The sequence below is a fragment of the Hetaerina americana genome, unplaced genomic scaffold (genome assembly GCF_022747635.1).
Source record: "Hetaerina americana unplaced genomic scaffold, ioHetAmer1.1.p SCAF_6, whole genome shotgun sequence".
Classification (NCBI taxonomy): Eukaryota; Metazoa; Arthropoda; class Insecta; order Odonata; family Calopterygidae; genus Hetaerina; species Hetaerina americana.
In genome coordinates this window covers 35,023,689-35,050,635 of record NW_027287205.1, presented here as the reverse complement: position 1 = coordinate 35,050,635, position 26,947 = coordinate 35,023,689, and the positions used below count along the sequence as shown (strand labels likewise).

At 36.9% G+C, this 26,947-nt stretch overlaps 1 protein-coding gene across 1 annotated transcript in view; it reads left to right on the top strand.

The window, feature by feature from the left end:
• The window catches only part of LOC139695299 (uncharacterized), a 275,423-nt gene extending 249,061 nt beyond the window's left edge, over positions 1–26,362 (top strand). The window contains exon 2 of the mRNA XM_071593996.1: positions 25,872–26,362. Coding sequence (XP_071450097.1) covers positions 25,872–26,362 — 491 coding nt within the window. The remainder of the gene's footprint in view (positions 1–25,871) is intronic.
• The last annotated feature ends 585 nt before the right edge of the window (positions 26,363–26,947 follow it).

The window sequence follows — 26,947 nt, the reverse complement described above, 5'->3', positions numbered from 1 at the left end:
GCCATTTTCTTATTATAATGCGCACTTATTCTTTAATAATTTTTTTGGCAAAGAGAGGCCTTCATCGTGCAATCATTATTCTCTGTTACTTAGAAGTTACCGTAAATTAAATTGTCCAAACATATTTCATGAAATCATATTCAAGCGGAAAACATTTTAAATACAGCGGAAATGAGTTGGTAACATTTTATTAAAGTACCTGGTGCCTGCCTATACGAGTGATTTTTAATAGTCTTTCATGGGCTAAAAGTCGAAAGGACTAGAAATACCTAACTTTGCAATTTCCGAAAAAGTGAAATGTTTTTTTTCCAATACCAAGAAACTGCGGGAAGATGCCGTGGCAGTAACTTTTACTGGAGTATTCCGCTAAATGTGCATTGCAATGCAACAATTTTAGAGTGTAAAAATCATTCGCATTGACCAGGATTCCGTCATGGTGAGTGATTTTTGTTGAACTCTAAATTTTTGCATTTTAAAAGGTTTCTGCTTACACTTGCCTACCGGTCAAGTAAGGCTTTTGTGGATCTATGGTCGATCTTCTTCTTCTAACTTTTGACTTCTTTTCAAAGACCCTAGAAACACAAAACCTATACTGAACCTAATCATCTGTAATTTACTATTATTTGTATTTCACTCACTCGTTTCTTTTCATGCAACTTCAAGTTCTAAATATTTTCCTATCCTTATCTTGCTTACACAGCATCCTCCCCCGACACTGCCCTTATTATTCTATTGCCAAACAAAATACTTCGAATATTTTATTATGCTTTTTCCTAGTTTCTTCCAACAGTCTTCTCTTTCCTTTCACTGTGCCTAGCCCTATGTTTGCCTTTCTTTTCATTCAACTCAATGTAGAACGGAATAAATTACCTTTTTATTTTTTTGAGCCAATTTCATAGAATTTTGCATGATACTGATACGGTTGCGAACTGAGCGTGAAAAAAGGGAAATCCAATTTACAATCTCATTCATCTGGTTTTTTATTTTCCTGTAAAACTTTTGTTTTCACCTCACATACTAGTGTAATAAAATATTTAGACATCAAACATTAGTCTATAAAAGTCCGACTTTAATTAAGCTTTTCAATTATTCGCGTAGATTAGTATCGTGAAATTTCGGAGGCTGCAACTGCTGTTCAAAATATTGTTAGCTTTCAGTAACGATTTTTTCTCAGCCAATTTTATCTTCTTCTACCATTTCTAGTGCCTCCCTGTTGTTTTTATACCCATTCCAGTTTTTTAAGTGGTTCATTTTCTCATTCGTTCTTAATTTTCATCATAATATAAGTATTTCTTTGCTCTCCTGGTATACCTGATGACTCTTATGGCCATAGGGCAACAAATCAAATTCGAATAGAATGGTTTGAGGCGTCACTTTGTGGAAGCGATTCTTATCGGAAAAGAAAATACTCTGTTCTTTCGCACATATGCGGAGGAAAAAATATTTTCTTTTCCGAAGTCAAATCCGACACTTCGCTGGACCACCGGAGGTCTCAAGCAATAGTGTTAGACCTAATATCAGTGCCAGTGAGTTAAACTTAGACCCTAGACTTTTAAATAATGTGCATGTTCATACCAATTACAATATTTTAACATTACGTATTATTTGCAGAATGGTAACTGACACACATTTCAGATATATAGGCGTTCCAGATTGTTTACCCATGAAATGCGAGATAATGATTAATATTGAAAAAATAAATCTCCATTAAATAATTTTCCTATTGCAGTACCATGAATTCTTATTTCTCGCGGCTTGAAAGCGTTGTGAAGTTGATACTCTAACCTATGCAGCGACCAGGAGTGGGTGGTGATTATATTTGGAAAACGAATACCGTTCAGCTTTTCCCTTATTTCAGCCTTTGTTATTTGCTTAAACGTACTTTTCCAGCAAAATGTTTGGGGTAATGCATATGGTGTATGTAGAGACGTAATCGGCGTTTGTATTATCTGTTAAATAGGTTTAATTTCGCTCGGAAGATTAAATGATGTCGTATCCTCAATAATGTCATAGAAGCCGCAGAGCTAAAGTGCACCACTAATGGAGAATACTTGGTTCAAAATGTCATTTCTGGAAAAGCAGACGATGACTAATTATGCGTAGGAAAGTCTGGACACTTGACCGTTGAGGCAAGAGGAGAGTTGTAGATTGGAGGCTTTATGACTCATGGGTGTGGAGGAGGATGAAAACTGTGGAATGAACGGATGGAAAAATACAAAAATATATTATAGGCAACGAATGCGAAGAAAGAGATTTAGGATATATTCAAAGATGGCGTGGTAGTTAAAGAGTGGAGTAGATGTTTAAGAAATTAAGTGGCACTGAATTTTTTATAATTAGTATTGATGGTTTGTAAGAACGTATTAGTTCGGAAAAGGATATGCGTGTTGAACGGAATTAAGTTTAATTAACTATTACGTGATCTACCGTTAAATGTAGGTTTTGGAATAACAAAACTACCAAATAAATATCTGCTAAAAAACACAGCATAGCATCCTACTCGACAAACAAGTCACTCTTCATTTCTGTCTACCTCCCTCCATTCCTACAATCAAATATCCCTATCCTATTCTTGACCTTTCCTTGCTTACCTATAATTCTCCCGTCTATTAACAGACTTTAACATCTCAATGCCGACAAATATACCCTTAATTCATTTTTCCTGCCTCCTTAGGATTTTTTGCAACAAACCTCTTTCCTCGCTAACAATACCCAGCATTTCCTTATTTGTTTTCCTTTTGGTCCGCTTCACCATCTCCATCCTTATCCACACCCACATTTCAAAAACGTGCAATCTATCCTCTGCTGCTGCCAACCTCTACTGCTTCAATGACCACGTTTCCGCGCCGTACATAGCTACGCTCCACATTAAAGTTTTTACGAGTATTTTCTTAACATCCTTACTCAACGTTCCTGTCATCAACTCCCTCACCCTTTTGAAAACCTCTTTGCCTACTGCACTTATTCCAGTTATGACCCTACTAATGTGACAATTTTACTCCACGACACTTTCGACACATACAAATTGTTCAACCTGCATTAGTTTTTGCCCTCAGATTTTAATTTTCAGCTTAGTCTTTTTCTCTCTACAGAACCGCATAACCTTTGTTTAATTGATATTGATTCTCATTCATTTTCTATCGCACTGAATTTCCAATTCATTCATCCATCCTTGCAACCCCTTGACTGCTGACCAGCTAAAGCTTGATCATCAGTACACCTAACTAATTTTACAAATTCCTCTCTTTTATTCCCAGTTCTTCCCACGCATCTATAATTATTTCTTGCACGCATATCTCGAACGGCACCAGCTATAATGGACAACGCTCTCTTATACCTCTTTCTAGCACTGCCCTCCCGGCCCTGCCCTACTCACTTCCTGATAGCGATTGAACCTTGATGCATATTGTAGAATTTCCTCTTCAAACTTTCCGTATCCTCGCACTGCGTCTTACACCATACTTATTTTGCTTTATTTGATACCCGTCTCAATTTAATATTTAACTCATTTTATTGAAATTTAATGAAATAATTTACTTTGTAATTCACACACTTAAAAGTGTGTGGAATTACAAAGTCAATTATTTCATTACATTTCAATATGCTATGCAAATTTCACAAAGTTACGCCTAAGACAACAAATTTTAACTCATTTTACTTCATTTCGCCAAACTCTGTGTTTACATTCTTTCAAGTTCTTCTATCTTTCTAATCATCTCATCCGTGGTCCATGATTTCCTTGTCCTATTCCCATTTATGGTTCTTTTAGTTTCTTTTGCGCCTTTTTATATCCCTTTTTTGATATATTTCCATTTCTCCTCGATCGTACTCAGCTGTTTTTTTCCTCACCCATGATTTTCTCTATAGCTTTTAGATACCCCTTCCTTTTCAATCTAGTTAATGCTTGTGCGTTTCATTCCCTAACCCACCAGCCTTGCCGTATCTTTTGGACACGGAATCTACACTTTATAACAACTAAATTGTGGTCAGAGTCCGCATCCACTCCCGCGAAGCTGTGCGGCGAAATTATCAAATTGTTCCTAAACCTGTGCATAACATGAATATAATCTAACTGATACCTTGAAGGGCCACCTGGCCTTTTCCATGTGTACCTACGCCTTTTGTGGCGTCTAAACCAAGTGGTGGTGATGACTAACCCCTATCTCCTGCAGAACTAATTTGCTTTCTCCCCGCGGTCATTCCTCGGGCCTAAAGCGTAGTCCCCCACCTTGTCACCATCTCTTCCTTCGCCTACCGTCGCATTCCAATCCCCCATTACTATCAAATGTTTCCCTGCAGGAACACACGCGATTATGTCCTCTAATTGATCGTATATCCTATCAGCCTCTTCCTCTGTATTGTTGCTCGGTGGCATGTATACCTGAATAAGAGCCAGGTTCGTCGGCCCTGCTTTTATCTCTACTGGTAATATTATATCCGCTGCCTTTTCTATGTTGACTACACTTCTTCGTACCTCTATACTTAAAATTTTGACTACCCCTCGTTACTCTCGTCCCCGCCGCAGTATATTATTCTATAATTATCACTCCATTAATTTCCGATATCCTTCTATCTCACCTCGCATACACCTAAAATATCTATATTTCCCCTTCCCATATTTTGCTTAACATTCTCCCATTTCCCTGTCTTCATCATGGTCCTAACATTCCACGTTCCTATTCTAACTACTTTGGTCTTCTTCTCCTCCTGCGTCTTCTGCCCTGCTGCTGACGGTTTTTGCCTTGCAAGGTTTTCGGGAGAGACAACCGTGGAAGCCTTGCCTCTTCCGCCGCCGGGCACGACACATGGCCGATTGAGCTGAGCCCCGTAGTTGCTAGGACTTATTTTCTCTAAGCTGCTATCTAATTATTCTTTCGGAACAATAATTTTGGTAGTTTCCCGTTGCCTTCCTTAATAGTGTTTTTAACGTGACACAATCACTCAATGGCCGCTTTACTAGGGTCAGACGCCTTTGAAGCCGCCGTGGAGTACGTGTACCTTTCGTCTAGCTCCTAACCTTTGACCTTTCTGGTCCGGGTTACGCTACGAGGAGCAATTATCATTGCTCCCGCCAGCAAAGCTCTAGGGATCATCGGAACGTTCAAGCGCTTCCACCACACTAATGCTTCAGTCTATAGGAACGGGAAGTCTAATATGCTTTATAAAAAGTTTTGAGAATATATTAATCGTAAAGTTGGTTTTCAGAAAGTCGACCTGAACACGCCTTTTTAGAATAGAATTAATACTGTTGGGGAGATAGGAAAATTGGCAATTGTGATTTTCGCAATAGCTGGAGAGAAATGGTAATTAACAATTATGATTCCAACTATAGTGAAAATAACAATTGTTATTTATCAATTTCTTCAATATAGACAATTTCCACAAATTTTAACCCTGAAACGACTCGTAATAATTGCCCATTAAATCCAGGAACTCGCTCGAATAAATTCGCTGTTTTAACACCAGACAAAAGTAGATTTCCTTCCTGGCAACTGGACATGTATGTACCGCAAATTGTTGTCTCCAGGGTTCAAATATCATGAAACAAAATTACACATTTCTTATCTTTGATGAAATATACTCATTCAGTCTCAACGTACGGCGTAGGTGAAAGCTTGATGAAATGTGGAAGTATGAAAAATGAATATCTGGAAAGTCAATTAATATACTCATGTAGTTCCTCGTAAACCGGAATCCTCTAGATGCATAAATTGTTTTCTTCCTGATCAAAGGTTTTCTATAATAACATATTTAAACGAGATCCAGATATATATTTACACTTTTTGTCGCGTAATAATATTAATTAAATGTGCATAAATAATATGGGTTGAATATAATTTCTTTCATTACCAACAATTGTTTGGTTTCTCTCTTTTGAAGACTTCATTAGTAGCCTGAGGCATATTTTGTGAATTTATCACGTACATTGACGATTTTTTTCCTGGATTTCTCAGGGAAAATATTGAAAAACTTTAAGAGTAACCATGCTAGACGTTTGCGATGTCTCATACTTTTTTCAACCCGATGGGGAATAATTGTTACTTGCCAAATTAATAAACAATTATTCGTCCATATATTGTTGCAACACAATGGAGAATATTATTCGTGTCCTGGGATTTGATTTGCTTTATAAATTATCATGGTGATTTCAGGAGTGTTACGATGAACTACTTCCATTTTATGAAGATATCGTAAAGTGCGAAATTTATCCGAATATTAGACATTTGTCTCACTAGTTCGCTCCTTAAAATGATATGCAGTTTTCCTCCTTAAAAAAGGCCGAACGACTATGTAAATCCTCCTCTTGAAAAAGGCTGTTGAGAAGTTTTATTTTACAACCTAGGGATTAGAGCTTTCAAATGTACTTATTTTCGCTATTGACTTTGAGAAATATATCATTGCAGAAAACTCTTTCCACTGTCATTACCTGTTTTGGTCCTATAGGAGAATGTCCTCTCTCCTAAGGCGAAGTCTGCATTTAAAATCAATGAATGACATTTATATTATATGAGGTCAAGATATCATCCATTGACCGACGTTCTCGTGATTCCCGACTTCCTGGTTTTGTTTGACTCCGGCTTTTGAGAATTATTAATGCATTTTACCTAGGAGTATTTTTTGGGAACAAATGATTTAAACGGAGAATTCTACATTTCCATCATTCATTAATAAATTATGTACTGAATTTTGCGGTGTAAATTTTAATATAATTCTAATAAAAATCTAAGAAGGCAAAATGTTTTGGTTTCTTAATGGTTTCCATTTTTTTAAAAATCCAGGATGATGTAACTTAGGCGTAGATTTTTTTTCCGTATTGTAATCAGATTTTAATCCAACTTTTTCATTATTCATAGACAATTTTCAAGAGGAAATGATTAATTAGACATCCCCTCAACAAGTCGAGAGCATAAAAAAGTTTTCTCAGGTCTGAATTTTACTTCTTATTCAAGTGACACTGTCCCCCTAGGCTGGTTGTTGGAACGGGAGCTCCCGCTGGAGACCTACTTAACTTTAAAGCCGTCCACTTTCCTGTCCGAATGGGCGAGCGAAGGAAGCAAGGAAGCGAGCAACCCGACCGGAGCCCAATTTCGCGAGTGTGAGTGGAGAGGAAGTCGAAAAACGGTTGGGGTCAGTCCGTAACGGACGTTTGCCCAAAGGTCATCGCACCGATTAATGGGAAATGTTTGGATTCTCTTTCCGCGGAGTTTCCACTCTTGAGACGCTGGGGTTTTTGCACGCGAGGGATTTCCGTTTGCCCTGCCTTTCCTCGTGCCATCTCTCTTCTACGCGGCCCTCGATGTTCCACTCTATCCCATTTCATTTCCCGAAGTTCTAGGACCTCCACGAATGGGCCCGGAAACATTTGTGAAGGGTAATTGGCGAGAAGCTTGTTTTCCTGGGAAATAAATGAGGTTTTCGTAGTGAAACTTATAGTAGACTTGCTAGGAAAACCTCGAAAAGTTGGTTTCTTTTAAGTGTTGTGGAACAAGCGTGGTGTATTGGAGAAGACTGACAGAAATAATGGATCTAGATGGTGTTTTTGACTTGTTTCAGTCATTGAAACCCATTATTATCTAGCCATGTTCAATATTATAGTAAATGGGTCAATTTGTAAACGAATTCATGATAAAATAAATGAAATAACGACAGAGTAAGTTAAAATATTAAAGCAACTTTCTACATTACTCGATGACGGCCTTCGTGCTGTGCCTCATAGGCAGTCGAATTAAGAAAGTTGCCATTTTCCCTTAAATTACGTGGATTTAATGTACATAATAGTTGTTAAGGTAGACGACCAAAAGCTGAGGTTATTTGCGACATTAGAAATGAGTGGTGAATTTCGTTGGGGTAAGTTTTTCAGTGATTGAGGGAAAGGTTAAAAGAAACCTAGGGTCTGATTTTACCTAACTTAAAGGAAACTTTTGCCAAGGGGTTAGCGTCGGCGTACTCTTCTTGGAATTCTCTTCATGTTGAACCCGGGTAAGGATCAATTTACCTCTATAAAATCCTACCACTTCCAGGATTTGAACCATATCCTCAGGGTGGGAAACGAGCTGAAATAACATTTTACTATTTCGATCCAAATCATCGCAATTATGAAAGCACGCGTTATTATGTAAGTTGCATGAAATTCTGTTTCAAACCTTTGAAACTTGTTTACACGAAAAGGTCTTGCTTGTGCTCGGTGAAAAAAAAGTCGATGATGATACTAGAGGAGCAGTATCACTGATAAAGTGTAGTAGGTATTTAAGAAGTGCGATGTTAATGAGATAATAAAGATGTATAAAATTAATGATTAGAAAGTGAAGGCAATGAGGTAAATTTTAGGAAGAATCACTAAATTTGAGGGTAGAGACTAGAATAGAGAGATCTTCCGACGGAAATGTGTGAATTTATGAAAACAAGAGGACAATAATTAAGCTGGTAATACAAAATTATCCTTTTCGGAAAATTACTTACTTTTTCAAAGAGAAAGGATTTTATGACATGGAATTACGGAAAATATGTAAATATAATATTAGTTAATGAATAGATAAGGGGAATATTTTTCCATGGCTCTGAAACTTTGTCGTTGGGGCCAGAAAGTATGCAAGGTTTCGAAGTTTTTAGAATGGGGGTGGATAGAAAAAGATACAATTAATTTGTACAAGCGTAAGCAATGGAGAAGTTGAAATCCATCGATGGGGAGGAAAAACGCTTTTGGCAGAAATTTAAATATGGGTGGGAGTGGTGGGTCCAAAAATTATCCGACCTGCTTTTTAAATTATTTTTTTATTATGAGGTTGTTGTGCACTGCAAATTTGTTCCAAGAGGTCAAGCGATCAACAAAGAATATTGCGTTGAAGTTCTGGAAAGATAACGTGATGCCGTGGGAAGAAAACGACCGCGTCTTTGGTCAAGCGGTGACTGGCTTTCACTTGGCTGGATCGCGTCAGCGCATTCATCTAACCTTGCGCAGCAATTTTTGGCGAAACACAAGATTTTACAGCTTTGCCAGCCTCCGTATAGTCCCGACATAAGCTGCCTGCGACTTTTGGATCTTCCCAAAATTGAAAACAGCGCTCAAAGGATAGCGGTTCGACGACATCGAGTAATGCGACGCGCGAGCTAAAGGCCATTCCAAAATCTGCGTTCGAGGACTGCTTTAAGATGTGGGATCACCGCTGGGAGCGTGTGGTTCAATCAAATGGGGACTACCTCGAAGGATGCCACGGCCCGGATGACGACGATAGCACCAAGGCGGAGATATAAACGAAGGTCGGATAGTTTTCGGACACACCGCGTATATACGATATTTTTACATGAAATGGAATGTTGAAGATAGATATGGGGAACAATATAGAGGAATAGAGTTAGAGGAAGCAGTTGATTAAGCATTTTGCTTGGAACGAAGGAAAGAGTTAGAGAATTGTGTAGTATGACGTGCTGTGTATGGTTAAGCGGTTTCTGAAGTTTAGGGAAGTTAAGTAATTCGTTTGATCCTTCAAAAACCTACCTTTTCCAATCGAGTGTTATTCACAAATATAGGCAACATTCCACTGAATCCTCAAGACTTTCATTGAAATACAAAAATTGCTATCTGAGTTTTGATGGAAATTGAATGATGAACGATTTCATTTCCAATTAGTCAAAATCACTTTGCACGGGGTGGTAATGTGAAATTATTGAAAAAATGTTATTACCATTCCTTGTACCTACACGTAATCTAGACCTTAATTGTTCTACATGACCGTAGCCAGTCATCACTCTTGCAATACCCTGTGCATGTTGACTTTGATGGCTAATTAATGAAGCAAAATTGTCGATTAGACGGAGCTCATTCTCGGTCTCCGAAACTTCGCCCGGGTACTTGCGGTTCTCATCCCACCACGCACCCACGCCTACCCGCTCCCACCTTCAAGTTGAAGCCGCAGCTGACTTCCTGAGATCGAAAGTCCTAACATTGTTTAGTAATTACTTGCGGGACTCGTAAACCGATTTCGATAATTGATCTTGAGTTCGGATAACTGTAGCCGTTGGATCTGATTAAATATTTGGAGAAGGATACGTCTAAGCTGTCATAACAATGTTTCGTGTGCAATGAAATTCATAAAATGTAATTCATAAAATGACCAATGCTAGAAACGTTTAACGAAGATTAAATTGTATGCACGAACATACCACGATTCATTTATCTAATTGGGATACTTTAGAAATAAATATCAACAACATAGCATGCAAATCTGCAATGAAGAATTCATTAATATCCACCGTTGAAGTTAAAAATAATTCATGAATTATACGGCTAGCATAAGTACACACATTATGACATTCGTTGTATGTTCGTGCGTAATCGGATAGAAGTGGCTCCGTAGATATTCATAGTCATGCACGTAAAATATTAGGCCCCGTACTATTCGTGGAGGATTAAACGGATATCGTGTTTTGTGGGATAAAAACCTTACGATGCCGTAACACGCCAGATTGCAAGTAAACAGATGCACCAGAGTAGAGCTACTGCTGTTGGTAATTATTGCAAGATATGACACGGAAATAAACACGCTAAGGCTGGCAGTTCTAATAGGAAATTCTCATGCTGGAGTCACTATACCACGGGCTGCATTTGAATTGCTTTAAAATTTTGTTTTGAATGTGAATTTTAGTCGGGGATTTTAGTATTTTGTGAACATTTCCGTGGTTAACATTCCAAAATTCGGTTATTTCAAAGTTTATACCGCTACTATTTCCCTCAGATTTTGAAAACATACACAAACATCATATTAAATATGATTTAATAGCAGCTCATTCAATCCAGCAAAATTTGGTTGTGAAACAGTTACCCTAGATCGCGTCATTGTATTACAACTAGAAAAGATTAAAATAGAATAATAGGGGTTCACACGTGAAAAAATTTGCGGATGAATCTCATTAAACCATCCAATTTGAGAAGATACCGCCATAAATCCACCCCGGTAGGAAGATGAGAGGCAAAATATATCTTTCACGACGAAGGGGATTTAAAAATATATTAAAAGTGTAAGTAAGTGCTCAAAACTAGCTTACGCAGTGGAAGGTAATAAATATTTTTTTTAAATAACATTTTCTGTGACCTGAAACGTTTTTCTGCAATATTATCTGCTGTTAACAATAATTCAACTGAATATTAACAAGAAAATATTTCCAGGCATGTGTATCCTTTGACCTATGACCCCCATGAATAATTAAATTCCGTAACCAAAGGCAACCGGAAGCAAAATTTAAAAAACTGGGACGTTTTTCCCCAGGGTCGTTACATGCCCTGGGGGTTCGATACATATCAGGGTACGCCATCCACACCATTAACGGTTGCAGGACATCACTACTTGCGTAGTCATCTATCTCCACCTCTATGGAGTGCTGTAGCCTCGGGTTGTACCTGCCCACCTCCGGAAAATAGTGCTAAATGCAAAATCTCCGGTTGAAATGAAATTTTGATAAATTCCACCTTCCTTTCACCTTTCCTTCTTCTCCATCGACCGATATTTATATAGAGACACCACCTATATAGAGAATGTCAATTGACCCCTATGGTTATTTACCTTCCAGTTGTTTGTTAACCATCCACAGAAATAATCAAAGTATATTTACGAGTAGTAGTCTTAGGATGCTATTAGCTTTGGAAATAATGACATTTTTGCTATGAATTAGTACTTTTCAATTTTTTTCAAGCAGCGAATTTTCGATGCTTTAGAACGATGACCTCTTCGTTGTATTTTATCCATTGGAAGGTTTAATGATTGTTTTTTTGCGAAGTTTCCGTTAAATTTTTTTTAAATTAAACTAGTTAGTGTGCGTTCTAATGCTTCATTTAAAAAAATAAAATTAAAATAGAATGGTATTTTAAAAAATAAGTACTTGTTACGCACAATAGCTTATAATATGAACGTACTTTCTCTTCTTTTTCTCGAATACATTAAAGTAGTACCTTGAGATTTTTCAAATTTAACAACATGAAGTGAAAAATATGTTGACCTATGAGGTAATATTGCTCAGTTTAAATTGGAGGCAGCCTGTTGATATTTATCTAGCGGAAGTCTTTTCTGAATATATTATATTTAAAAGGGCAATCCGACATACTTGAAGACTAAAGTCATTCTAAAATATAATTTGGTAAATGATTTTTACAAGGTATTATTAATTGTTTCCCATACATAAAACCTCAACACGATCGATTAAATTTTAGCTATTTTGGTGTAAATTAGTGTACTAATTTTGCTATTTACATATTTTATATATCTGCTGTAACAACCTATTAAGAGTCTTCGGTGAGCATAAGGATTAATTTCCATCATTTAGGCTGGAGAATCAAGAGGGGTTATGTTGGCCAGCACGATGATGTCAGAAATGTGGCTATTTACCCTGTCTCTAGTTTGTGGACATACCAGACACAAATTCATCCAAAAAAACTGGGATGCCCTTAATATTCCCTATAAACGAACTTCAAATAAGTCTGAAGAATTGATTTAATTCGGTAATTAATCAAAACTATCAATTTTATTGTCATAAATTAATAAAAAAAGTCTTCTAATTAGCCGTTATGTTTTTAATACTCTATTATGAAGATTGTATTTTGTGAGTTAACTTTATGCAGCGTAGGTTACATCATAAATCATTAAACTTTTTTAATACAGAGACTATTATAACTATTTGCAATAATTAATCAGATTTAAATTGATATAAATATCCCTCGTGAGTTGCGCAGTTGAGTCCACATCAAGTGAATAAATCAAATTTAAGATACGATTTGTCGTTATTCGCCAATCACTCATTGCGTGCACTGATCTCTCATGAAATTCTTGCTTTTCCGTTATTTATTACGAGTTTCAAAGTGCTTTTGACCCATGCAACTGATGGTTAAGGGAGCCATGTTAAGAATCACTTTATATTTTCAACCTTGGAAGGAAAAACATTTTAGTATCAATAGAAATTATACACTCACTTGCAGCCGTGATGACTTTGCGCTTAAAGAACTCACATATCTGTGAGCATGCAAGCAATTACAAATAAACGAAGCAAGAAAACGGTCATGATTGAATCATAACACGTAACGCTGCGGTAAAGAAAAGAAAAAAAAGCCAGCGAAAACATTTTAAATGATTCACATTATTTCTTCGAGATGGCTTGGCGCGTCGTTGTTGAGATCACAGTGAAGGTGGAAATAACATTGCAAAGATATTTAAATGGGGTTGAATGTTCAGTGGTTTGTAACTCAAGGATAAATAAGATAAATAAATGACGGTGCAACTTCATTGTGACCCGCAGATGCGTCTTCTGAGTACAGTAACTAAACGAATAGACGAAGTATGTAACATGCGCAAGCTTATCCATGTGATCGATGACGATGGAAGAGTTATGAATATCTTACTAAGTTTGGTAAGAAACCCTTTTAAGTAACCTTTAAGAGGTCGATGGCTTCAGATCTTTTTCACTCGTATCTTTTGTTGACGGTACTCGGAGACTCTAAAGGAGTAAAAATTTTCCACCGACACAAATCGAGTGCACTTATGACTACTCAATCACTCTTTCAGAGGACTTCAACCGCATTCTATTCAAGTCCTGAGGTCTAAAAGATTCAAGACGTTAATGCATTAATGAGGCAGCTCGTGGAGCAACGAGAACGGAGATATTCTAAAGGGGTTTTTCATTTGAATGAACTCTAACCCTCTCTATTTTACGGAGCAAAGTATTTCAAATGAATAAAGTTATTTTTCTAAAAGCAGAGAGGTTATGGAAAAATGCTTCATTAAGAGTAAGTAGGGTTTCGAGGGAAGATTAATGTGGTGACATGATAGTTGCTGTCCGTCGGGTCTCCTGGAAGAATGGAGAAGAAATTTCAAAAAAGGTTACCGTGCATTCATTATTCTTGCAGGCCTCGGAAGACCGTTTAATTTTGAGCAAGTAACCGTTGCATAAGAAACGGTCAAATTTGATCATTATGACATAGCATCTTAGTTAAAACTTGCTATGAGGTCTTAAACAGCAGAGAGTGGAAGGAGATTGCCTTCCTTGGTAGAAATGAAATCCCTCGCCATCATAAAAACTCTAAACCAGTGAATCTTCAGGGTTCTCCCACGTTTCCTTGTCGTAATTCAATACCTTAATCTCTAAAATTTCTTCTGGTATAGATCATATCAACCATAGTGCCAATGAGCAGGTTTTTACTAAAATATCTCCGAAATTAATAAAATTCTTGCCACAGCATTCATACCACTCAGAACCCTACCAACATTGTCTTAATTATTATTCTTTTGTCTCTGTTTACTTCATAATTTTTAATGCCATTTTCTCGTAAATGTTTCGCAGTATATAATCATAAATAATCGAAATATTCCCCGATTGATAAGCGGTATTTCTCTAGAAAAATAAATATTTTTTAATAAGTATCCGTAAAAGAAAGTTTGATCTAAATCATATAAATAATTAAAGCACATTCTTTGCAATTGTTTTGTGGGGAATATAATGGATACGATAGCGTAACTACATGTTGTTCAAGGGTCGGTCGTTGACTGTCTGCTTCGGCTCCCGCGTGCGTGTGTGTGTGGGTGTGTAAACATTTTCCTTCCACCCGATTAACGGAGTAAGGGGGCTAATATTAGGATGGTCAGATTACTAATAAGCATATAGGTAGACTTTGATCCCTCCTACGTACGTTCGTCTGACCACCCCTGCTCCGTTACCCAGACCGGAGACGGCTCGAGAGATGAGACCCAAAATAAACCAGAAGAACTTAATCGATGTATCCGTTTCATTTACGCCATATTTTCTGCCAATGCTGCCGATCATTGGCCTATTTGAGTGCTGACTGAGGGTATTAAGTGAAGGAGTCAGAAGTGCACTATTTAATAATGGATTATGGCTTTACTGCCTAAATTATGAATATTATATTAGCAGCAGTCGACCGGGTTAGGGTAGGTTTTTTAATGGGCCATCCCACTACATATTGCTCTACTCTTTTAAGTCTTAAATACTATAAAACTAAATATTCTTCTATCTCCTACTTCATTGTTCAATGACTCATTCATTTCCTTAATATATTTTCTATTTTTCTAAATTCCAACCAAAATGCCACTTCCCTTCCTCTACCTGGCTTGTCCGAAATTTTAGTCTTTGATATCTTGACTCAGAATATCATTGCATCTCAGTGTCTCATGAATCCATATTCTTTTCTTCTTCAAACTTCTTCCAAAGCTTTCTTCCCCTATCATGTCTATAAATTCATCGTTTGCTTTCATATTCTTCCGCTTTGTTTCTTACAATTTTTCTCGATGCTCACGTCTTGAAACATTTCAACCTACGCCTATCCTCCTGCCTCAGCGATCATCTTTGGGCTGGTATAAAACTACTTCGCTTCTTGATTTTTCATTACTCTTGTAATTAATAAGATTTTCATTAATCAAATAAACTGTGAAGTTATTGACTGTGGAGGAGAGATTTCACATTTAATTGAATTGCTATACTCGAACAGAAGCAAACATTTGCATCACTTATTAAACTCTTACGACTTTTTACTGAAAAATATTTTTCTAAGATTTTACTACTTTTCTGGTAGAAAAGTTCTATATTTACCTTATTTTCCAAGAACGCAGGTCAGACCCTGTCGTTATCTTATATAAAATTGCCATACTGAGTGTAACTTAGCCATAAAAACACGCATATGCGTGTTAAAGTCAAGTTTGCAAGAATTTGAAAGTCTTCGCTATAGTTTGAACAGGGAAATGGTATTTAATATCACAAAAATTTAATAACTGCATATTCTGGAGGAGCGTCATCACTATTACCTCCTTTGACGGGGGTCACCCATGCAATTTGACTCTAATGTGTTATCTCTACAGGGGTATTGTTTTGGTCATAACAGACGCATGAAAGGATTATAACGTTAAAATCAGCAGATCAGTCAACCTAAAACTTTGCTATACCCTTAGTGACTCCAGGGCTATTCTCAAAAAACTTATTATGGGCCCCAAAGGCAATTAAAATTTCTCCCGAGGAATGCAAAATCTTTGCAAACACATTTGACACAATATTAGTCATAATAAATGTGTTGGCTGGATGTGTCGATACGCCTTTACTTTGCAAAAATTGAAATTTGCCTTTCAATAAATAACTATTTCAATTACGTTGTTAATTTTTGCACTGAAATTAATGTAAAAAAATTGTCGTCTTTAATTCGTACTCCTTTTCCTATATCGTTAACATTGCAAGGATTTTTGGTTTTGAATCTCTATAGGCTGTACATTGTTTTCTTAAATAAAATTATTTAAAGGCTCTAAATCGTTAAGCGCGGCTTAAGTTACCACGTTGGTGACGCCATTGCAATAATTTAAGCTCCAAAATTTCACTTACGTGAGTCATATTTATTTGAGTTATACCATCTTTTAAATGTAGCTTTTAAAAGGAAATAAGGTAAAATATTATTTTTATTACTCATTCCGTTGATGAAGAATGTTGCCAAACTTGGAATTGATTAGTTTTTTTTTAATTTCAATTTTTAAATTAGTTCCAATTGTTTAAATAATACACAGGATCTTCTTAATTTGAGAGCTAATGACAAAAAATACTAAAGAGGATTTTCCAATTTTTTTTCGTAACAGCATGCCCCTTTTCTACCATTCGATTTTTTTTCCGGAAAAAGGAGTATGGATCTTTACGTTTCGGAAATCGGTCCGTTTGAACGGCATCAGTCATGCTCGGCATTGTGACGTGCAAACATCACGTATGAAATTAAAGAAAGAACTTAATTTGTAAACTCCGCTCAGCAAATAATCCGAAAAGCGGCCGTTCCGTCTGGCAATAATTGAGAGTTAAAGTCATAAAATTAAAATGGACAGATATTCATAGGAGAGAGCATACATTACTCGACAAACATGCAATCAGGGACTTCATAACAAGCATCAATTCACTTGCTAAAAGGGGAAACGGATTCAGAACATTGTAGTAGTGACGAATGTTTTCCCTTCTACCAATATTTTTACAGTGCAGTAAAAAAGGCCTATTGGTTTTTGTTCATTGATAAATTTGCAAAATGCGTTGAAATTAAGGGAGGTGCCAAAATTTACTAATTAAGACTCTTGTTAACATAATTTTTAATAAATAAGTTCAAACTTAATTTTATCAATAGGTGTGTAATGTGGAATAATAACTTTGAAAACAATTCACTGCTTGTAAAAGTTAGTTTCTGACTAAATGTCTTCTGAATTAATTCTTATTTTTTATGAAAACACCATGGTTCATACTGAGTAAAAAACGTGCACGTTGAATACTATGTTTAATCTACGCTTCACTGCAATTTCTGAGATGAAGCTCTCACTATAGCAATTTTAAAATAACACAGAGTTATTCATACATTCTTTCATTATTTTATATTTCCCTAGAATATCAGATTTCGATAATTTTATTATGACTTTAATAAGGTGGCCTATCCAACCCCATGTGGAATAGTGTGGCCGCCTGTAAAATCAGATTTTACGGGCCTTTAACTACCACTACGGATATTTAAATAAGTGTTTTAAATGCTGCAGGTTCGACCGCTGGTTAACCTTATGACCAAGCAAGAACTTCACAAGATCTAGGGACACACTGGTCATCTGGTCTCGCTAAATAGAGGAACAGAGGTAGTTTTGAGCTAATGAATTTCTTCTCTCTTCTTTAAAATTGTCTTCATTTTTTCTAGATGTTATAAGCTCTTAAATTATTATTTTAGAGTTTAAAACATCCGTATAACAAATAGGAACCATCAACGTTTTTTCATTATTAAATAAAAGTAAATTGATTTTCGCTTTCACATGGGTATTACTTTTTTTAGGCAAATATTTTTAGAAAATACCGACCATGGTATTCATCCTATGGAAAGATATGGGGTCCACTGAAGAATAAAATCCTTTAAAACGCGCTTGGAGGAGGATACTGAAGATCAAATGGACACACCAAGTGCCAGGAAGTATGGATAAGAGTAGAAAAGAAAATAGCTATTTGGAGAACTCTACAGTAAAGAAGAACTTGTTGGTGTTTTCACAAGTAAAGGTACAATGCATTATTTAGAAACATAATAGGAGGTGAAATAAATGGAAATCCCGTAATGAAAGACCAAGAGACAAGTGCAAAAGACAAATTAACTAAGTCCCAAAATTGGGAGGCAATTAGGGGGTGAGGGAAATAATACCGAAGAGAGATAAAAGAAGGGCTGCAGTGGATCAATCTTAGGACTAAAAAACTGATGATGATGAGATATCGAGAAATTGGAAAAAGTCGGGGAATGCAATTTTATTGAATACTTGGAAAAACGGAAAAGAGGTGCGCTTCTCTTAAATAGTCTGGAATGTGTTGAACCATTTAGGAACTTACAATTATAAGGATGATCTATCTACGGCTCTCCAGAAAGTAAACTCCGTTTTTGTATAGCGTAACAGTTAGTGGAATAAGCTGAATAGTTACTGTATTGACACACAGAGTCCATACGCCTCGAGTTGTACTTGTTGGAAGGTCATGCCCTTTGCAATTTGTTTACTTTGAGGATTCAAAAGGAACAACACAATTGAAATTCCCGCCAAATGAGAAAATCGTTCAGCGATGAGGTTTTCACTGAGAAAAAGCGTCAAATCTGCTGATATTCATACGGGAAATTTGTGTTCTGCACGGACCAAATATGATAAGTGACAATTGTTTATGCTACTGTCTATGATGGTGACAGAAGTGGCTGCCAGTCTGTGGTGAACAATGAACTGCACCTGAAAATTGACGAAACGTTCATAAATACAGACGTATTACGATGTCTGAAATCTTAAACAAAGTTTTCCACAGTCTCCTAGGACTCTTTTTTATGGGAATACGAGTGAAAAGTTTGGTTACTTTAAGTTTTGTGCTTATAACGTCGAGTTCATTCAAGATGCCGTCATCGGTTGGCTACGATCTCAGGCGGCCGAATTTTATGCTGAAGGAATTTGAAAACTAGTTCTGGGATATGACAAATGTTTAAATCTGTTTGGCGATTATGTATACATAGTAGAGATGTATAGTTTTGAGAATAAAATAATACATTTACTGGATCTAATCCAGTGTATTTTTATAGAAAAGTGGGGGTTACTTTCTGAACCGCCCTCGTAGCTTTCAGAGCAGTTGTCAGATTGTTTAGACTGTTCAAACGCTGAAAGAAAGAAAACCGCAATGGAGACAATTATACCAGGTGAAGACCAGGATGAAAACTGGGGTTCAGAGTTAGGCAAACATTTGCTGACTCTAGCCATTTGGCATGACGGAACTTTGAAGTTCAAAGATTTATTGAAACAAAAACCTCCTTTTTCGTGCAAAACAAAACATATATAAATAATTATATACCTTAATAGGCCCGTGCTTTGGATTGAAACATTGAGAAAAATAAATTATATTTTCTTCGATAAGGTTGAGGCAAAGTTTGAAATTTGACTCATTAAAATGATTGCCTACCCTTTTGTGATCAAAATAGATGTAAGATAATCACAGCCAACAATCTAAATCACGAAAGGGCTCCTTTAGCGGTATTTAACCCTTTGAGGAACATATGTTTTTATCGATGTTCTTGCGATTCCTTTGGATTTTTCTTTGTGTAATCTCCCTCCTTCCTCATAACTTTAAAGACATAATTTTAAGTTGCAAAGTCACGACCTATCGATCAATTAACCAAGCATTTCAAAAAGTCAACTTTTTACTACTTTTATGTGAAACTATATTAATTTAACTTTGGTTTTCTACCTTTTAGTGACTATTACTGACCAACAATATGGTTAGCACGCGCTGCAATAATTCGTTCTAATGAATGAAGTATTATGTATGCTGCCATTTGTCTATGTGTGGACCATTTAAGTGGCTTAAACAGTTTGTACTGAAACTACTGGTTTTTCAATATATTTGTGCATATTTTTTTGGAAATTGAGATTATTTTATTCGGACCTCTTCAATTAAAAATTGAGGCCAAATTTGTATGAATAGTAGGAAAAACGTTGTTGAAATCACTGCCTTGATTCCATGACTTAGAATTTTTTATACCTATATGCACATAAGCGTAATTAGGAGTCATCATTGTACCCTCAGTTTTTTCCTCCTCCATTTTGTCCTCGTAAAACCACTTTCTCCATTCATTAATTTTCGTGTCGTCGAAGACAGTCTATTTAATTTCGTAATAGGTTACCTTTGACCTTCCTCGAATGATTATAATTCCATCCCATCATCCTTAATGGAAACACCACTTACAGTAATGATAGTTCCCAGTATTACCTTAATCTATCGTCGGTTTCTCTGTTTTCTCATGTTTAGAATTAAAATTTTTATAACTAATTTGAAATATTTGTGCAACCCTTTCATAACCAAATTTATTAAAAATTTTCCTTAAAAATGGCAGTGCATGCGATGAGGATAATTATTCTTTGATTCTCAGTACTATCCAAATGCGAATCGACCGCCTCTGTATCATTACTTCCGCATGCGAGAGTGAAGTTATGTGATGTAAACGATGTAAGTAATTTTTACTATTATAATTGCAATCATAAAAACATATGAGTTGCAATCATGCAATAATTTTTGGGTTATTCTCACTACATTTAATTCATAATTTAAAACGATTTCTGAGCTAGCAGGAACATTTTCTACGGACGGTATCTCCGCGAATTTAAAAACAATAACGATAGCCATGTTGTTTACGTAGTACTAATCCGAAAGAAGTGTTATTTTTTACCTCTATATTGGATTTGTAACAATTGGTTAACATAGAAACCAAATACTAACAGCCAATCTTTAGTTTGAAGAAACCCCTCCCAGGCTTTAGTAGAACCCACGACCTTTTGTTCGGCAGGACATTACTCCGCATTTGCCGGGGCTGGAAATTGAAATTTATACACAAATATGCCTCTACCTTTCTGAAATGCTAAGGTCCGTATCAGCACTATATTAATAATGCTTCTTTGACGGGGAGAAGCAAGCAAAAATGGCTGTTGTGATGCCGAAATTGGTTATCATCAGTGGAGTGGAGTTCCGTCATATTCTGAATTTATTGGGCTGAGGGCTTCGAGAATATGAATTAAATTCTTTGATATTCTAAAAAGCCAATATTTTTAATCAGCAAAAGCATACATCAGTAAAGAATTCTTCTTTCCTGAGGGATATATAACAATTTTAAATGCGGCTAGATGAACCAATTCCTTGAAGTAAGGACCGTTGCATGTCCAAATATAATTCATAGTATTCAAACAATGGAAGGTGAACGTGAGTAATTCATTGTTAATCAGTAATTATTTGGTAATGCGTAAACCTCCTACTGTTTTCTCTCTGGCATTTTGCCCTTTTTTACATATATAAATTTCATTTCTCAATTCTAATCATTAGTCATACCACAAAAGCTTCTAATATCCACTCAAGCTTTCTAATCAAACACCTGTTATCGCATCAATAAAAAGCCACCAACAATACGAATAATTATTTATCTTTTTTAAGGTATTTTTCCATCTGCCATAATTTACCGAATTTTAGTAAATTAATCTTTCGCCAGCATTATTCTTACCCTCTCAGCAGCAAAATAGCAAGTAAATGTACGGTTTTTTTGTAATGGTAAATAAGAGGTTATACCGAGAACTATTTCTATCCATAGGTGAATTTCACGATGGAATTGGGTAGAAATAAATCATGAATCTTACGATAAAATAGATAAATTCCGCCCGGAAATTAAATTTTCGCCGAGAAGAGCTAAAGAGATGCAATTATTTTTATTTGTTACCTCATTCTCTGGTGATATGGGAGCAATACATAGTCATTGATTTGCATTAGTTGAGAGGTTTTGCAGACACAAAGATAATAAGAGCAATTTCAACAATTTTATAAAAGTGCTAAGCAATCGAGTTTAACGTTGGCACAGAATGAATACACAATATATCGCCGAAACACCTTGGAAGGCCACACTTGAATGCCACGTAATTTAATAATAGTTTTCTTAAAAATGGCATTTATTTCTTCACCTTTAATCCGATATTATTTTTGTGGTAGTTATCCACTGCCATGAGAACATCCATAGATTCGTAGATGTTGGTGTCGATTTCAATGAAAAAAACTTAATGCTATCTCTTTTAGGAGCAAAGCAGCCTATTCATTTCAACTTTATTTTTTTACGCACACATCAGGTGATCCTGTCGGGAATAAACTATTTACAGGGCCAGACAAGTGTATTAAAATGGCGTTAAAATGCACGCAGCACCATAGGAAATAATTTAACAGTATTTACATTTATAATATCAACGATGATATTAGAGTGAAGCTGCTTGAATTAAATCTTTCACATTAGATATATTTTAGTAAGATAGGTATTATTATTTACAAGTAATAGTCATTATATTTCAACCGTAACGATCTGGAAGGCTTACGTGTAAATGATTACACAGAAGGATACAACCGTATGCGTTTCCATATACCGGCGGAGGGATCACGAATATAAGATTAGAGAGATTGACTGCAAGACAGACAGGTTTAAATGGTCATTTTTTCCAAGAACGATAAGAGACCAGGATACTTGTAATCGAATTCCCGCAGAAGCACGGCTCGACATAATAAGTATTAACCTACAAGGTAGCGACTGCGTATGGTTATCCGATTTAATTTATATATATTTTTTGCAGGTTCCCCTTACCTTTCCCCATCCATTTGAAAAACCCTAACCCCCTCATCCCTTACCCTTTCCTCCTAGTGCTGCAGCCCCTGCCACACACCTTTTTGGTGGATTGCAGGGTATTGATGTAGATGTAGATACCTTAGCCTGTGTTCAATTTAGCTGAGAGTAGACGATGCAATACAGGTGTAAGTTTCACGGGCTTCTCTGCTTTTTCGTATCTATGATGGCTTTCATAAATTGAAGGCTCAGAAGCTGTTGCGTGACTTGCAAATCAAGCAGGCAATTTCCAGAAAATCGGGAAATTGTCATCCAGATCACGAATAATAATAGAAAACCGTCATTTTAGTGGAGAAAATTGAAATTATTTTCTTTTTGAAATTTTTACGATTGTGGATACTGATTAAATTTTTATGATGGTATGTTAAAAGTTAGCATCAGTGGATTGCTTTGTCATTTAAGCTAAGAAAACTTTAATTCAAAATATGTATGAAATATTATGAACCCTATTTGACGCATTGGAATTTCAGTCAATGAAAGATTTAGATATATTTGTACCCGCGGAAGTGGTGGCTCTTGGTATTTTGGTATGTATTCAGTAGCGGGGATCGAGATGGTGCGGTGGCTATCGTTCTGGATTCCCATCCAGGGGGCCCGGGTTCAAATCCCGGCGGTGTTGAATATATTTCAGCGGTATTTCGACCCCTACTTGAGGTGCTTTGTGTTGGGCATTTTGAGTGAGTACGCCGTCCGTCGGATGGACCGTTAAGCTGCGGACTCCTTGGCGCCTTTCGTTAAGAATAGGCTAATGCCGACGCTGGGTTTCTCTCCAGCCTTCATCCTTTCCTGTCCATTCCTAATGGCGCAAATGACCTCAGCTGTCAGTCACCTCCCCTTAATACTAATACTACGTATTCCGTAGCTATTTTGGTAGATTTCAAGCAAGTGGCAATGAAAGAGGATAAAGTTTAGATATTTCTTTCTCCAAGCTTCATATGTTCATTCATATGTTATCCCTCAGAGTGAAAGCAAAAGGGAACATTTTCCAGCGGGAGCAAAAACACTGGGCAAATTCAAAGATCTGTATTTTATTGTCGTCCTCTTTTGTTGATAGTGAAACAAGAGAGACCTGTTTAAAAAAAATGCAAATACCAAACTGAGTGCCGGGATGAAATTATCATTAATGGTGGTAAGTGGGGAGTCGCTTTCATTTGGCATATTTCAAATTGATATTTGTTGGCTCATCTCCGAAAACATTAAAATAAAATGCTCTTCCGAAAATTCCTTTGCTTACTTGTAGGGAGAACTCTCTACGGATGATTGTAAGTTGGCGAATTATTTTTGGCTGCTATCTTTCAAATTCAATGTCACATCTGAAATTTACACCATGAAAATTATAAAGGGGAATTTCAATATCAAGTTGGGGACTACAGGGTTCAACGAAAAACTTTGTACTTTCCCCATTTGTAGTCTTGAAGGGGATAGTTTCTCTAACATCGAGTAGGTTTTAATAAAGGTTCAAGACATGTCTTATATTTTATGAGTCTAATGCATAACAGGAACTCGTAAATACTGACTCAAGGACAACACTAATTAGTGTAACACAGAAGTCTCAACGGACATTTATGGGCAAGCCATTGAGTGTGTAATGTAAACGAGTCTGTAATGCCCACGCTGTTCTCTAACAACTAGACAATGACTGCTCCTGATTGCAGCATGATTCACCCTGCCTGTTGCTCGCGGTGTTATCGGCTGCTGCAATCAGCAGTCATGATCGATGTTAACCAGATGTATGTACATCCTCCTACATCGTACCCTTGATTTGAGATTAGGGCCCGAGATCTATCGCTTTTGGATGACCCCATCCAGGCATTTTGTGTTTTATGACACATCAATTGGATTGACCTAATCATTAACATATCATAATGATAGACGATATCCACGCAACCCTTTTTGTTGATGCAACCTTTGAGTTAGCACATGATGTCAATTCTATCTCTTACTTCATAGTTTTGAAGAATTCCGTAAATGGTTATCCACGTTGTTGTCTACCACTTTATCATCAAGTGTGTTTGTTAGGAACTTATTGTGCCTTAATAGATGTATAGTCGGTTTTTCCTTTTTCTGTCGAAATGGTTTTTGAAGGAGTCCTATTTGTTTCACTTCTAAAACTGTTTCATTAATTTTTCCGTGATTTTCCTTGAAATCCACATTTCTGTTGCCTAAAGTTTGATTATTTTCGGTTTTCTAATGATCCACGTTACACAACCATGGGAAAGTACGCTCCGAACAAACGCTTCCATTTAAAATCTTGATAAGGTAAAAACATTGTTTTGAGCCTCTTGGCAATGTGTTATTCAGTGCCTGCGATTATTACAATATCATCTTCAAAATGGATTTCGTTTCTATTCGCAATAATTTTATGGTTACTTTTATTTTTGAATTGTTCCATTGTTAATAATTAAACTTGAAATAAGACGTCTATATACTGCTTTCTATTCATATTTTAGCTTCGTTTATATAACTTTCAGTCTTCTTGTAAAACTAAAACTACCTTTTACCTTTCCAATCAAGTTCGGTTTCAATCATCCTATGAAATAGTGGTATCAGATCACTCTCCGTTGCAATTGTCATAGTCAATTGTTTTTAAAGTCATAGTCATATATCATCCTAATGGTCAATTCTCCCATATCTTTTGTTTTCAAACCGATTCTGAGTGACCTAAGATTGGAAATAGAAAGTGTATTTCGTTTTTTCGGCGCTTTCAAAGTTTTTATCATTTTTACAAGTTTTTGGGAAAAAACTGTTTACTTTTATCTTCTACTTTGGTTTTCGTTAAGGTTTGATGCCTATACCGGCAGTCATAGTATTTTGACCAGAGAACTTCTCATTGATAGATTTGAGCTCTTACGGCTAGTAGTATTGAATGAATGTAAAACTCCAATAGCCGTAAACAGTTTACCCTTCTAAACAAAGTACAAATGAAATTAGTTGGCTAACGCCACAAGTCAAGAAGGGGTAAAAAGGAAAAGAATTAGAAAGGTGAATACGAATACGCGTATTTCGGCCACAAAGTAGCCCTCTTCAGCGTACTGAAGGGTAATCGTCACGACAACACAAGTCGAAGTGAGCTACATCAATTAATAATCTACATTTAATAAATAATATAAATTGGAACTCACCACTTTTGTTAATTTTCATACAATAATTAAAGGTAACCTCTCCTTCGCAGGTGTCCCCGGCATCCAAGTGGGGGCCTCGCCAGGCGCGGGTGACGCCTCCTCCCTCGGATCGTCCCAGTTCGCCTCCGGCTGCGTAAAAGACTCCGACGGGCGTTCGGCCGCCTTCGGGTGCGACATAGTTGGCAGGGTGTGCAGGTGTTCGCACCTGCCGGCCTGCGGGGACGGTACCCCGGATAGAGACGGAGAGGACGGCGGAGACGAGGACGGCGGTGACCCCGGGAGCATGGGGATTCGCAGGAGGAGGAGAAGGGACGCGAACGAACACAGCAACCGGAGTTGGAGACGGCGGAGGAAGAGGGGAGGCTGGCCGAAGAAGCGGAAGGGCGACCGGTCGGAGTCTTGGGGACCGGGAGGGGGCGACGCTGATTTTGGTGGGAAGAAGTCCCCGTTCACTTTCTCCACGCTCGAGGAGTGCGAGATGAACCTGGCGGAAGTGCTGAGACAGGAAGAGGTGCCTTCTGCCAGCGGACGAGGTGAGTGAGCGAACGCTTTTGCATTACAATGTGGTGCCCAGGAGTACAAACACGCGCTATCCAAACGGAAACCTCAGTGATAAATGACCTATACTCGAGGATATGATTTTATATTTTCTCTATTCATCTCTGCTCTCACATCCCTAAAATCTTCATATCTGCACTAATACTTCTGTCTCAACGATTACGTTTTCGAGCCATGCAGAACTATATCTGTTCCCTATTTAAGTGTGCGCTAGTTTTTTGCATTTGTCCATGAAACCTTTCTTCTGGATTCCTAGGATTTTAATTTCGTTTTCGAAAGTATGCGATTCTTTGTATGGCGTTCAGTTTTCATCGACGCTTTGTAAATGGATAACTTTAGCGGGCAGAATTGAGGCGATCGGCATTGTGAAACTACACGAATACGTAGGACATGGAGCAAAGATGCTTTGAAATGAATGGTTAACCTTATGCATTCCGATATTTAATTTTCCTCAAAATATGAATGTGGTTAAAAAGGTTACGCACCATTTGTTGAACGCTTACAATTCACAGCCGACGTCGACGGGTGGTATGCTTTTAAATTTCTAGTTTTGCTCAACTCTAGTTAC